General features: G+C 38.5%; 1 protein-coding gene across 1 annotated transcript in view; it reads left to right on the plus strand.

Annotated features, from left to right (window-relative positions):
* The window catches only part of CDK12 (cyclin dependent kinase 12), a 470,679-nt gene that overhangs the window by 159,807 nt on the left and 295,818 nt on the right, over positions 1-15,054 (plus strand). The window contains exons 8-9 of the mRNA XM_053697993.1: positions 8,729-8,830; positions 9,378-9,455. Coding sequence (XP_053553968.1) covers positions 8,729-8,830; positions 9,378-9,455 — 180 coding nt within the window. The remainder of the gene's footprint in view (positions 1-8,728; positions 8,831-9,377; positions 9,456-15,054) is intronic.

The following is a 15,054-nucleotide window of genomic DNA, read 5'->3' on the forward strand; positions in this document are numbered from 1 at the left end:
TATCTGTACAGATTTTACCTAAATATGAAAAACTCAAAAATAATTCAGTTAGTGTTTTTACTCTCTGGATACAGCTTCATGATCTCATCCTGCAAATACAAATATTGTGTTAAGAACAAAAAAACATTTTAGGTTCATTTTCTTACTTAAAATATTCACCCAAATCACATAAAGATACTCATCAATACTTCCCCCTTTGTTTGCGTGAAACACCGTATGTGTCACGCAAACACAATATAGCCGCAAACTAAAAGACAATTCATGCACTCCGTAGTATACTATTCTTAACATCATGCAAAATCAAATACACCTCAATATTCAATGTTCCATTCATACAGCACCCTTCCAAACACATTCACTAAGAAAAAAAAACCCATAACATTCTCTTAGAAAACACTTAAAACCAACTGTCCATTCCACAAAACATTAACAGCCGGTACAAACTTTTAACAACCAGAATCAACCTGAAATACAACACATACTTCATTCACTGAAACACAGCACTAGCAAAACACTACAAATAATTAAAATCCTATAACAACTTTATATGCCCTAGATTGGCAAATTCTACCATGCACAATACTATGAGATCACACTAATAATGCAATCACTTCAGAAGATCAATAAACTCCAGTTGCATATTTACAAATAAAATCCCTAACCATAAATTTACAAAGGAACACACAAACACCTAAGTACTATATTCTGGGAAAGGTCAGATAATGGTACAGCCACTGTTCTATATAGCCCCTGCTTGCATGCACAGTGCAAATTCACTGTTAAATAAATCATGTTTGGCACTAAAGCTCTAGAATCCAGTCTATACTTTTACATAACCAAGATTTTAATAAATACACAATTATTTGATTTAACTTTTTTATATAATTTGATATTCACCATTTTGCAGCTCTCTATCTAAATATAACAATTGTATACAACAAAATGAGCTTTCTACAAAAGAATAATAAGAATGTACACTAATAGATTAAAAAGACAGTTTGTCCAAAAATATCCCCTTTAAATTGTTCCCAATGATCCATCTTACCTGATGAAGTACCTTTAATTGTTTAATTGCTATAACCTGAAACTTAACCCATTGTAATAGGCTGTGATTTAAAAGCCCAAAAGCAACTACTTCATATATACAAATAAACTCGCAAATGCAATTTCTACTATGTTTTATACTATTCAGCTTGTATAACAAGTCATTGAAAATACATTAATATAAAAACTATTTTACAGTGTACTGTCCCTTTAAAGACTAACCATTTATAACATGTATATTACATATGTATACCCTAGCTATGATTAAGACACTTGTCTTATTTACCATTAAAATTCTACTTCTTTACTGTATCATAACCTGCATATTTAAATGAGAGCCATGACAGCATAAATAATATTACACAGTAATATGTTACCAATTAATATTGTATAACTCTACTGAATTACTCTACTTGCAACAGAAACAGACCCAAATACTTTAGATACATTTAATAGCATACAGCGTATAGTCTTTTCTATTCTCCTGTTTTAACTCCTTGCATGAATCTTACATTACGCCCACAACATACTTAAATCAACCTGTTAATCTTTTTCATTTACCAAAACATGACCGAAAGTCACACAATCATCCATACATTTACAAATCCCTTAATTAGTTCACTTGCAAAAACAATATATTTTATGTGCATTTAACAGGTGGGAAAACACACCAAATCTCTCTCCAGTCTTTATTTGCATAAAACAAATATCACTTAAAACTAAAAATGCTATTAATAACACACATAATTAAGAACATACATATGACTTTAAATCAAGTTACAACAATAAAACTTCAAAATACCTCATTACAACGTCTGATTTCTTAGGTAAGAAACTAGCCCGAATAATTACCATTCCGAAAGAAAAATGCACCAAGGTCATTTTAACAGCGATACACACACAAGCTCATATCAACTTGCATACCATAAATTCACTCCCAACATTTATTCTAAAGCAATTTCAACATAGATCAAACTTTTAGTGACACAGAAAACACATTAACAGTCTCAGTGGTTGGTAATTCTGTGCCTGCCTTAATTTTGTTCCCTCCAGTTTACTCATGGACTACACAGCTTTGGTATTAGATCCCAGGTATAATGGCTCATGTACTCTCACCGCCTTAGAAAAGAAAACATTTGTAATTGCCTGAATTCATTTCTTTCATTGTGGTTAGAGTCCACAAGACCCGCTCTTTTATTTTTCTAATTGGCCGCAGTTTGGTATGCATCCGGCTTTCTTCCTTCCTACATTTCTATTCTCATTTTTTTCAGCTATATGTTAGACTGAGATATTGGAGAGGTCGGGGGGATTAAAAGCTTGTAGAATGTTTGGTTATCTTTGCCTCCTCCTTGTTGCCATTAGTTGAATTACCAGGAGTAATGGCTTGTGGACTCTCACTTTATCTATACAGTACTGTGCAAAAGTCCTTAGGCCACAATTAGATTTGTTGTTTTAGGAAAGTTTTAATGACCATCCATATTTATTTTTCGGTCTCAAGACCAGGACAAGACCCTCCACCATGTTTTACTGAAGGCTGCAAGCACTTATTCTTCAATCTCTTATTGACATGATTTTAAGCTATGCATAAATGATTAGTGTCCTGGTTTGGTGGGATCTAATGAAGCGTCATCTAAAACTTTGTAACAATTTATTTTCCCATTTACAAAACTGTTAGGGAGCTTGTGCTGTTCTTTCCTTTCTCTTGCTTGGCGACCTATAAACTACCTTATCTGAGTTTTCATTATAAAGAAAACTGTTATCAACAGGTGATTGATATGCATTGTGTTTTTTTGTGTGTGTCCTCTTTCAGTCAGTGCAATAATAAGTGTGGTGCACAGCTGCAATTAGCGGCCTAATTACCAAAAAGCAATGGCAAGGCCACATGTGTCTATTTCTGAACAAAAGGGATCCCAGAGAAGCTTGTACAATCAATTGTGCCACAATTGCACAAGCAGTATGTAAATAATTTTAGTGAGAAACCCAAAGTTTGTGATAAGTGTTTTTTTTTATTAGATCACATTTGGCGGGGAAATGGTGGCATTAAATAGACCAAAAATGCCGTAGATCAATACTTTGGGTTGTCTACTAAAAAAAATATATAGTTTTGATAGGTAAATATAAGAAAAACTAAATTTATGCTTGTCTGATAATTTTTTTTTTTCTTTTTTGACATGGTGAGTCCACCGAATCATCCATTACTGTTGGGAATACCAGTGTTGAGTATCACTTCCCTTCCCACAACTTCCAGTCATATAACCGAAGGCAAAGGAGAGAGAGGAAATAACACAAAGTGCAGAGGTGCCTGAGGTTTATATTAAAAAACCTGTCTGAGAAAACAGGGAAGGCCGTGGACTCACAGTGTCCAAGAAAGAAAGAAAGAAAGAAATTAATTTATCAGGTAAACATAAAGTTTTCTTTCTTAAGACACTGAGTCCACGGAATCAGCAATTACTGTTGGGAATAAATATCCAAGCTAAAGGACACAGATGATTAGGGAAGGCAAGACAGGTAACCTAAACAGAAGGCACCACTGCTTGCGGAACCTTACTCCCAAAAGAAGCCCCAGCCGAGGCAAAAGTATTAAATGTATAGAATTTAGAAAAAGTGTGCAAATCTGTTCTACAGAGGCCTCATTCTTGAAGGCCCAAGAAGAAGACACCGCCCTAGTGGAGTGAGCTGTAAATCTCTCCGGAGGCTGCTGTCCAGCAGTCTCATAAACCATAGGAATAACACTCCTCAACCAGATAGAAAGAGAAGTGGCAGTAGCTTTCTGGCCCTAACGTTTTCCCGAAAATCAAACAAACAATGTAGGCGACTGATGAAAGTCCTTTGTAGCCTGCAGATAGAATTTAAGTGCCCGCACAACGTCTAAGTTGTGCAACAAACGTTCTTTATGAGAAGGATTAGGACAGAGAGAAGGAACATCAATTTCCTGATTAATATTTCTGTCCGAAACAACCTTAGGAAGAAAACAAAACTTTGTACGGAGAACTGCATTATTTGCATGAAATATGAGATAAGGAGAATCGCACTGCAATGCTGAGAGTTCAGAAACCCTCCGAGCAGAAGAAATAGCAGTAAGGAACAAAACCTTCCAAGATAATAACTTAATATCTATGGAATGCATAGGCTCAAACGGAGCCTGTTGTAAAACTTTAAGAACAAGGTTAAGGCTCCAAGGAGGAGCAACTGATCCTGATTCTGACAGGGCCTGACAAAAGGATTGTACATCCGACACGTCCGTCAGAAGCTTGTGCAACAGAATGGATAGAGCAGAAATCTGACCTTTGAGGGTACTGACAGATAACCCCTTCTCAAGGCCTTCCTGGAGAAAACATAAGATCCTTGGGATCCTGACCTTACTCCAAGAAAATCCTAGACTCGCAAAGATATTTATGCCAAATCTATGGTAAATCCTTCTAGTGACAGGCTTACAAGCATGAATCATGGTCTCAATGACCTATTCGGATAACCCGTGCTTAGCTAAAATCAAGTGTTCAATCTCAAAGCAGTCAGCTTCAGAGAAGCGAGATTTGGATAAAGCGATGATTTGTGGGGAAAGAGATATGCCAACCTGAAGTTCCACGCAACTGCCAGAGCATCTATCAGAAAAGCTTGAGGATCTCTTGACCTTGAACCGTACTTTGGGAGCTTGGTGGTCTGACGAGATGCCATCAGATCCAATTTTGGTAAGCTTCATTTGGTTGTTAACCTGGAGAACACTTCTGGATAGATGGAAAGTCTGTCTCCTCAGAAAATCCGCTTCCCAATTGTCCACTCCTGGAATGTGGATGGCAGATAGACAGTAATTGTGAGCCTCTGCCCATTGGCTAAGGAGCTCCGAGTTCCCCCTTGGTTGATGATTGCCACTGAGGTTGTTGTCAGTTTGGAACCTGATAGACCGGGCTAGGGCCATCAATGCATTGAAGATCACTCTCAACTCCAGAATGTTTATGGGGAGAGCAGATTCTTTCTGAGACCAGAGTCCCTGTACCTTCAACGAGTCCCAGACTGCTCCCCAACCCAACAGGCTTGCATCCGTGGTCACTATTACCCAGGAGGATCTCTGAAAACATGTCCCCTCGGACAGATGGTCTTGCGACAGCCACCACAGTAGGGAGTCCCTTGTCGATTGATCCCAAACTATTATCTGAGATCTGTATATTTCCCGTTTCACTTAGCGAGCATGCATAGCTGCAGAGGTCTCAAATGGAACCGAGCAAACGGAACTATGTCCATGGAAGCCACCATCAACCCGATTACCTCCATGCATTGGGCCACTGATGGTCGTGCCGCCTACTGTAGGGACAGGCAAGTGGACAGAATCTTGGCTTTTCTGACCTGTCAGAAAAATTTTCATTTATAGAGAATCTATAATGGTTCGTTAGAATATCACTCTTAAAGCCGGAACAAAAGAACATTTCTCCAAATTGACCTTTCACCCGTGGGATCAAAGAAACGCCAACTAGATTTTTGTATGGGATTATGCTAATTGCAAGGATGGTGCCTGAATCAGAATGTCGTCCAGATAAGGTGCCACAGCAATTCCTCAGGACCGAATCACTGCCAATAGAGCTCCCAGAACCTTTGAGAAAATTCTGGGAGCTGTGGCGAGGCCAAATGGAAGCGCTACAAATTGAAAATTTTTGTCTAGATAAGCAAATCTCAGATATTTGGTATGGTCCCTGCGAATGGGCACGTGCAGGTACGCATCCTTCAGGTCTGTGGTCGTCATGAATTGACCATCTTGAATCAGAGGCAGAATGGAGCAGATAGTCTCCATCTTGAAGGATGGTACTCTGAGGAATCTGTTGAGCAACTTTAGATCTAGAATAGGTCTGAAAGTTCCCTCTTTTTTTGGGGAACTACAAACCGGTTTGAGTAAAATACGAGACCCCGGTTTCTGACCAGGAACAATCACTCCCAAGAGGGAAAGGTCCTGTACGCATTTCAAGAACTCCCCTTTTTATCTGGTCTACAGATAATCTTAAAAGATAGAACCTGCCCCTTGGGGAAAGGTTTTGAACTCTAACTTTTTAGAGGCAGGGGAAGACTTACCTCTGAAGTTACGAAAGGAACGAAAATTAGTCTGACATCCCTTCATTTTGTTGTTCTTTTCTTGAAGCAGAAAAGATCCCTTACCACCCGTGATATCGGATATAATTTCTGCCAATGCTGGCCCGAACAAGGTTTTTCACTTGTAAGGAATTCGCCAAAAGCTTAGATTTAGACGACACATCAGCAAACATTTAAGCCATAGCGCTCTACACGCTAAGATTGCAAAGCCAGTTATTTTGGCCCCAAACTTAATGACCTGCAAAGAAGTGATATAGGAATTAGCTAACTTCAAAGCCTTTATCCTATCCTGAATTTCCTCCAATGGAGTTTCAGCTTGAAGGGATTCAGACAAGGTGTCAAACCAATAGACTGCCGCGCTGGTTACTGTAGCAATGCACACTGCCGGTTGCCATTGTAACACTTGAAGAGTATACATCTTCTTTAAAAAGGCCTCCAGCTTTTTATCCATAGGATCTTTGAAAGAGCAACTATCCTCAATCGGAATAGTGGTTCTCTTGGCCAAAGTGGAAATCGTCCCTTCCACCTTAGAAACCATCTGCCATGACTCCTTTATGTAGTTGGCCACTGGGAACATCTTCCTAAAGACAGGGGAGGGGAAAAAAGGAATTCCTGGTCCCTCCCATTCACGGGTAATCATGTCCGTGGCATGGTCTTATACTGGAAACACCTCCCCAGGAGAGGGAACATCAAAGTATCTATTTAATTTACTAGACTTTTTAGGGTTGACAACGATAGGCGTATCGGAGTTGTCCATGGTAGCTAAAACCTCCTTTAACAAAACACGGAGGTGTTCAAGCTTGAATCTGAAGGAAACCACTTCAGCATCAGAAGAATGAATTACACTATCCGAATCTGGGATTTCACCTTCAGAGGCTACCGAAGTATACTCCTCTTCCAACTTATGGGAAAGAGCAACTTGGTTAGCCTGAACAGGATTTGATACCTTATCTGATTCTCTAAATTTCCTCTTATGTTTCCCCTGCAGTAAGGGAATGGCAGCTAGCTCCTCAGATACCTCTGAGGACACCTGGGCAGCAATTTCTTCCTTCAAAAAAACTCCAAGTGTCTGTGAGGAACTGCAGGGCACTGCCTGAGGCGGTAATGTGACTTGGGGCACTTGAGGAGGAGACTGTGGCATTGCCTGAACAGTTTCAACCAGAGAATGGTGGCTCCGAAACAAATAGTCTGTCTTTATACATCATAGTTCTTTCAATGCAAGAACTTCAAAAAGGCAAAGGAGGTTCAACCTGGGCATTCAAACAAATTTTGCACTCTATCAGGCATAGACTCTAAGTTCATCTTTCAATAATAAGATTTACTTAAAAAAAAAATGATTTTCAATTATGTACTGTCCCTTTAAATGGTAACGTTAGAAAATGCAACAGGACATTGGTTACAAAAACCGCAACTAAACAAGAATGCCTCACTTTTTAAAAGCAGTTCTCTTAGTATTGCTTAAAAAAGAACCCCACAGAGACTTTTTTTCAAAAGGCAATGGGTAATAAACAGTCTGGTCCTTCTACACCTCCGCGCTAAGCGGAGGTGCCTACCTGATCCTTGTCTGGTACAGAGCTCTGGAGAAAACATGCTTGGCTGCTGTGTGTACAAACCGCCATAAGCCGATAGCAGGGAAAGGGCGCAAAGTCACAGCGCACCCTGCAGCCGGAAGGAGCTCCGCCCCAGGTGATGTCGCGATCTGTGCCGTTCAACGGACCGTAACTGCTTCGGCTTCTTATAATAAAAACAACTGCACCAACATTCTAACACACAGTCACCAATAAAATAAAAAAACGTACACAATATTAAAAAAAAATGTACACTGTTGCAGTGCCCTGCATCCTGTCAAATGTATCCTGAACTCAGGATAACTTAGCCCCCATAATTGATGCAGAAAATTAATAAAGTGCCAGGGTTTATGAATAAACTAAAATGGCACTTACCTGCACCTTTGACTGTCCGACAGGAGGACATCTCATCTGGTATGAGAGGAATCCACTCCTCACAGAGACCTATGGATAGAAGAAGGAACAGAGTAAGCCTACTCTGGCATTCTAGTTGAAGGCAGCAACTGTCAGGAAGCCGCAGTGAGGCCCACCCCACAAGTTCCTGACTGCTTAAAAGCTACCACAGCCTTACTGAAGAGACTAATGTGGAGTACAACTAAACCCAGTATGCTAGGGAAGATCAGAGCAAGCCTGCTCTGGCTTCAAAATAAAAAAATCTTGATAGAAAAATCTTATGCAGACACCTAAACTTCACCTCCTCCTTGCACTGAAGGCAAAGAGAATGACTGAGGGTTGTGGGAAGGGAAGTGATACTTAACAGCTTTGCTGTGGTGCTTTTTTCCCTCCTGCTGGCCAGGAGTGGTATTCCCAACTGTAATTGATGATTCCGTGGACTCACCATGTCTTAAGAAAGAAAAAGGCTCTATTTCTGTTTAAATGTAGAGATGGCAAAAATGCTAAAAATGCTCTGGTCTTTTGGGGGAGTCTTAGTCTGAACTGCCTGGTCCTTAAAGGGATGGATATATATAGAGAGATAGAGATATACAGAGATATATACATAAAGATGTGGATACTCAACCATTAAGGTGTTTGTCTTGCAGCCGGCCCTACACTAACAAAGTGATTACACTTTGGTATCGACCGCCGGAGCTGTTACTAGGAGAGGAGAGATATACACCTGCTATAGATGTTTGGAGTTGTGGGTAAGTAAAACAATCCTAATTTTAAAGCTTTTCATATCACAATAGACACTGTGACCATTTTATGTCTTCAGTTACACTTTTTAAGGTCACATATGTGCATGCTTGTGTGTCTTTGTGAAGTTATTGAGCTGGTTGTTCATTCCTGAGAGTGCGCTTCTCTCTAAGGGGAAAAGGGGCAACCATTCGTAGATTCCTTGCTCAGTATGCTTTGAAGTAATATGGCTGCACCTCACTGACAAGGCCCAATAAAGGCCGAAATGATCATCTGGGGTTGCCTTCAGAGAGGAATTGCCTGGTATTTCGGGGCTGGACTGACCTTATTAGGCAGGATCAGATTGATATATTACAGGAAAGTCCTACTCTGTGAAAATAATTACTGTGCTAAGAAGATGCTGCACCCAGGTGGTAAATCGCCATAAAACAAATAAAGAAGCTGTTGAGCTGGTTGTTAGTTCCTGAGAGTGTGCTTCCCTTACTGTGCATGTTACTTTAAGAAAAATATGAGTGTTGTTATTTTCACCTAAATTTTTGCTTCATTTCTCTCCAGCTGCATCTTGGGAGAGCTCTTCACAAAGAAACCACTCTTTCAGGCCAATCAAGAACTGCTACAGCTAGACTTAATCAGGTAATGTCAAAACGTAATCTCTCTCGTTACATAAATATTTTTACATTTCTTCTCCAGTTGTATCTAAGTTAGAGCTGCAACAACTAATTGATATTATCGATAATAATAGATTATGAAAATAGTTGTCAATGAATTTCATTATCTATTAGTTGGTTTGCACAAGGCACCAGCTGCTTTACTCTGATGAACTTCTTCACATGATATTGTGTTTTATGGTTATGTCCTTAGCCTAAAGGACGTCTACAGATGTTTATTTTTTACTTTTTCAGGACAGTATAAGTTTCTTTTTAAAGGTTACAAGTACTCCTGGCTTATGTGCAACCCAGAAATAATAGGAGTCATCATTTGGATTGTTTATATTTAATCAGAAGATTTGGGACTATGCTTTGCATGATATAGTGCCAAGCTTGTTTTTTTACACCTAGCATTAGATTAATGGGAGTTTTTTTTTTTTTAATTGATGTGCACTACTATCTGTTTGCACAATTATTAGCTGATTGCATGCTATTGCTGATTATGGGCTAGATTACAAGTGGATCTCTAAATTATTACGCGCCCGCAAACGGACGAGCTCGCGATAGCAATTACCGCTCAGAAAATTAACCAGAGATCCGATCTCTGGTTACTTTTCTAAAAGTGCTCCAAATGCCCTTTTAATTAAGAACTATTGCACTAGGCGGGAGGAGTGGGGTGTGGGGGGGGGGGGGGGCAGCACTAAAAAGTGCCTTTACATTGCTGTCTATGGGAACTGTGTGCTCCCAGTAAATATATATGTAGAGCTGCAACAACTAATCGATATAATCGATAATAATCGATTATTAAATTAGTTGTCAACGAATCTCATAATAGATTAGTTGGTTTGGAATTAGTTGGTCTGTGCACAGCACCAGCTGCTACACCCCGATGATCTCCTGCACATGGTATTGTGTTTTATGGTTATGTCCTTAGCCTAAAGGACGTCTACAGACCTTTTACTTTTCACTTTTTCAGGACAGTATAAGTTTCTTTTTTAATTTACAACTACTCCTGACTTATGTGCAAGCCAGAAATAATAGGAGTCATCATTTAGATTGTTTGTTTATATTAAATCAGGTGATTTGGGACTATGCTTTGCATGATATAGTGCCAAGCTTGTTATTTACACTTAGCCCTAGATTGATTAGCCCTAGATTGAAGGGAGTTATTTGAATTGATGTGCACTATTATCTGTTTGCACAATTAATACCACATTGCTTGCTAATGCTGTTTATATGTACTGTATAGGTAAATGTGTAAGGCTTTGTCCTATTATTGATATATAGTCCTTAGCGCTTTTGACTGTACAAGAGTCAACCTCTATAAGTATATATCTATTATTTTAATATCAGACTAGATATTTTTCCCTAACCTTATAGCTGGTTATTTACCATTGCATATAGATAAAAATATTTTATGTTAGAATGAAGTCCAGGCTTACTTTAATTGGTGGAGAGCTAACAAAGCTGCCACCTTGACAAAATTGGCAAAACCCTACTTATGCATCTCAGGCATCTCAACACCATCTGAGCACTTTTTCTCTGCTGCAGGCAAAATAGCTTGCAAAAGGAGAGCCAGCCTCAGCTATTAGCATGTGATCATGTTGACATTTTTGCATTTGAATGCAAAGTTTCTGAAAGAGTAATGACAGCACGTTATAAACAGCTATAGTCTACCTTTTTCTAACTTCTTTTCAAGTTCGTGGTTTTGTTTTGCCTAATCATAAAAAGTGTTCTGCTACTTAAAAATTGGACAAACAGTTGTTAATGTAAAGTTTTTACTTTATTGTTTTTTTGTTTTTTTTTATCCGATTAATCAGAAAAATAATCGATTATGAAAATAATCGTTGCTGCCCTATGTATATGCTTATATACATATATATTTGTGTTAATGTGTATATACACATATTAGCGCTGCAGAATCTGTTGGCCCTCTACAAATAACCGATAATAATAATAATCGCATAAATATATATGTATCAGCACAGGTTTAAAAAAATGCTGCCCATCGTCTGCACTACTTACCCCCTTCGCTGCGTGAGGTTCTGATGCCGTGTATGACGTCATCAGAATGAAGCTCCCATTGGAGCCTATAGAAGTGCGCTCTTCCCAGCAATGTGAACGCCAGCTCGGGTTTGCATTGCTGTTAACTTGTAATACCAGCGCACATTAGCGTGCGCTGGTATTACACAGTGGATCGCTAATATCGCTTTCATGAAAGCAACATATAGTGCTCCACTTGTAATCTGTCCCTGTATGTACTGTATAGATAAATGTGTAAGGCTTTGTCCTGTTATTATATATAGTCCTTAGCGCTTTTAACTTTTTTAATGTCTCCCCCCCTCCCATTTTTAATAAATTGTGATATGTACCAGATTCAACCTCTATAAAGTATATATTTGTTATTTTACGAGCAGACTAGATTTTTTTTCCCTAGCCTTATAGCTGGCTATTTACCATTTCATATAAATATTTAAGCTTCTTTTATTTTAGAATGAAGTCCAGGCTTACTTTAAGAGGCCACTTGCCAAGGAAAGATACACTGTATTGGTGGAGAGCTAACAAAGATAAATATCCCACCTTTGCAAAATTGGCAAAACCCTACTTATGCATCTGACACCTCAAAACCATCTGAGCGCCTCTTTACTACTGCAGGCAACATAGCTGCAAAAAGAGAGTCAGCCTCAGCCAGGAGCATGGGGACATTTTGACATTTTTGCATTTCAAGAGTGAATAACAGAATGTTATAAACAGTGATAGTCCACCTTTTTCTAGATTGGACCTCTTTTCAGACAGCTTAAAAATTGGACAGTTGTGTTAAAGGGACAGTCAATACCAGAATTAGTTGTTTAAAAAGATAGATAATCCCTTTTATTATCCATTACCCAGTTTTGCATAACAAACACAGTTATAAAAATACACTTTTTACCTCTGTGATTACCTTGTATCTAAGCCTCTGCAAACTGCCCCCTTATTTCTGTCTTTTGATAGACGTGCATTTTAGCCAATCAGTGCTTACTCCTAGGTAACTTAAAGGGACACTTAAAGGGACAGTACACTGTAAAATTGTTTTTCCATAAATGTATTTTAAATGATTTGTTATACCAACTGCAGAGTATAAAATATTTGAGAAATTGCATTTTCAGGTTTATTTGTGTATCTGAAGTAGCTGGTTTTGTGCTTTGAAACCTCAGCCTATTACAATGGGTTGAGCTTCAGGTAATATCAGATCTCATGTTATCACTTTTTTTTTTTAAAATATATTTTTATTGAGGAGAATAGATAACATAACATACAAGATACATTTCAGACAATATAAAAGTAATGATCCAATATAATTTACAGTCGTCAATGATAACTCACTATGACATTGCCTTTAGCTTTTTCTTTCCCTTCTTTTCTCCTCATTTTAATTTTTAATAAACATAATGAGACAAAACAAAACAGTGCAAAAACTAGTCACCTCTTCGTCTTCAGCTTCTCAATGGCCATTGTGCTTTATTGCAAGGTCTGTGTGTAATATACGTGGTGTGGGTGAGAAGAAAAAAAAAAAAGGAAAAAGGGGTCTCCACCGCCCTCTGCCCTCTCACTGGTATAAAAATCCTCACTCCCCTCTCAGTGAAGCAGTCGGCATAAGCTCAGTTTGAGCAAATGGCTTCAGAATCTGCTTTTGCTGATCAATATTCAACGTGCTAATGTATTCCCGCCATTTATTCAGAAAATGTTTGTGTCGTCTGTTCGTGTCTAATTTGGTGTCTAGCTGTTCTACCATTAGCTGATGGTGTATGCATCGTTTGAACACTATAAATGATGGAGCCTCTGTCAGGGTCCATACTTTCAGAATGACTTTCCTAGCCACCAGAATTATTGTAGTGAGTAGCGGCCTCAGCCTGGGCCTTAGTTCTTCCCAGTCGAGAAAGCAAATTTGTTTGATTCCAATATCAGTTCTGACTGCTAAGGTGTTGTTTATCCAGAAGATCACCCTGCCCCAGAACTGTCTCACTCGGGGGCAATTAAAAAAATAGTGAAGGAAGTCGGGGTCTCCCAATCTGCATTTGCTGCATTCATTTGCTATGTCAGTGTGCCACTTGGTCAGTCTGCGAGGCGTCAGATAGTCCCTATGCAACATTCTGACCTGGGATTCTCTAAACGTCATAGACAGTGTCGCCCTTCGTTCATGTTATCACTTTTATGTACCACAGACTTGCTTCCTTATCTTATATTTGTCTGGAACACCAAAGCTCAATACATAGAGAGAACAATGGCAAATTATCATTTTATTACTTAACTATCATGCCCCCCACTGAGGGTGTAACTTCTTCTGCTGGCTGTGTTTACTTTGGCTTGTCAATAGCGTATACGCTAGTATCAAAACTTTCAGTATAGGTTGGGAAACCACAAGCTAAATCAGCTATTTCAAATGCTGAAATATGAGTAAAGGAGCTACTTGCAACCAATTTAATACACTCTAGCAGGTAAAAAGGATCATTGGGAACAATTTAAAGGGGAGAAAGTTTTTGGGTGAACTGTCCCTTTAACTCAAATTTTTTCTTTCGTGATTCAGATAGAGCATGCAATTTTAAGCAACTTTGTAATTTACTCCTATTATCTTAATTCTCTTGGTATATTTATTTTAAAAAGCAAGAATGTAAGTTTAGATGCCGACCCATTTTTTGTGAACAACCTGGGTTGTTCTTGCTGATAGGTGGATAAATTCACCCACCAATAAACAAGTGCTGTCCAGTGTACTGAACCAAAAATTTGCTGGTTCCTTAGCTTAGATGCCTTTTTCAAATAAAGAGCAAGAGAATGAAGAAAAAAATTGATAATAGGAGTAAATTTGAAAGTTGCTTAAAATTGCATGCTCTATCTGAATCACAAAAGAAAAAATTTGGGTTCATGAGCTCGTTATCTATGAAACACATGAACCAAAGCCCTCTAGTGGTGAAAAACAGTCAAAATGCATTCACATAAGAGGTGTCTTTAAAGGGACAGTCTACACCAGAATTGTTATTGTTTTAAAAGATAGATAATCCCTTTATTACCCATTCCCCAGTTTTGCATAGCCAACACAGTTATAATATACTTTTAACCTCTGTGATTATCTTGTATCTAAGCCTCTGCAAACTGCCCCTTTATTTCAGTTCTTTTGACAGACTTGCCGTCTAGCCAATCAGTGCCTGCTCCCAGATAACTTCACGTGCACGAGCACAGTGTTATCTATATGAAATACGTGAACTAACACCCTCTAGTGGTGAAAAACTGCAATGGTGAAGAAATGCAATCTGAAAAGAGGTCGGCTTCAAGGTCTAAGAAATTAGCATATGAACCTCCTAGGTTAAGCTTTCAACTAAGAATAACAAGAGAACAAAGCAAAATTGGTGATAAAAGTAAATTGGAAAATTGTTTAGAATTACATTCTCTATCATGAAAGTTTATTTTGGCCTAGACTGTCCCTTTAAGGTCTAAGAAATTAGCATATGACCTAGGTTTATCTTTCAGCTAAGAATACCAAGTGAACAAAGCAAAATTGGTGATAAAAGTAAATTGGAAAGTTGTTCAAAAATTACCTGCCCTTTAATGTA

The sequence above is a fragment of the Bombina bombina genome, chromosome 1 (assembly GCF_027579735.1).
Source record: "Bombina bombina isolate aBomBom1 chromosome 1, aBomBom1.pri, whole genome shotgun sequence".
NCBI lineage: Eukaryota > Metazoa > Chordata > Amphibia > Anura > Bombinatoridae > Bombina > Bombina bombina.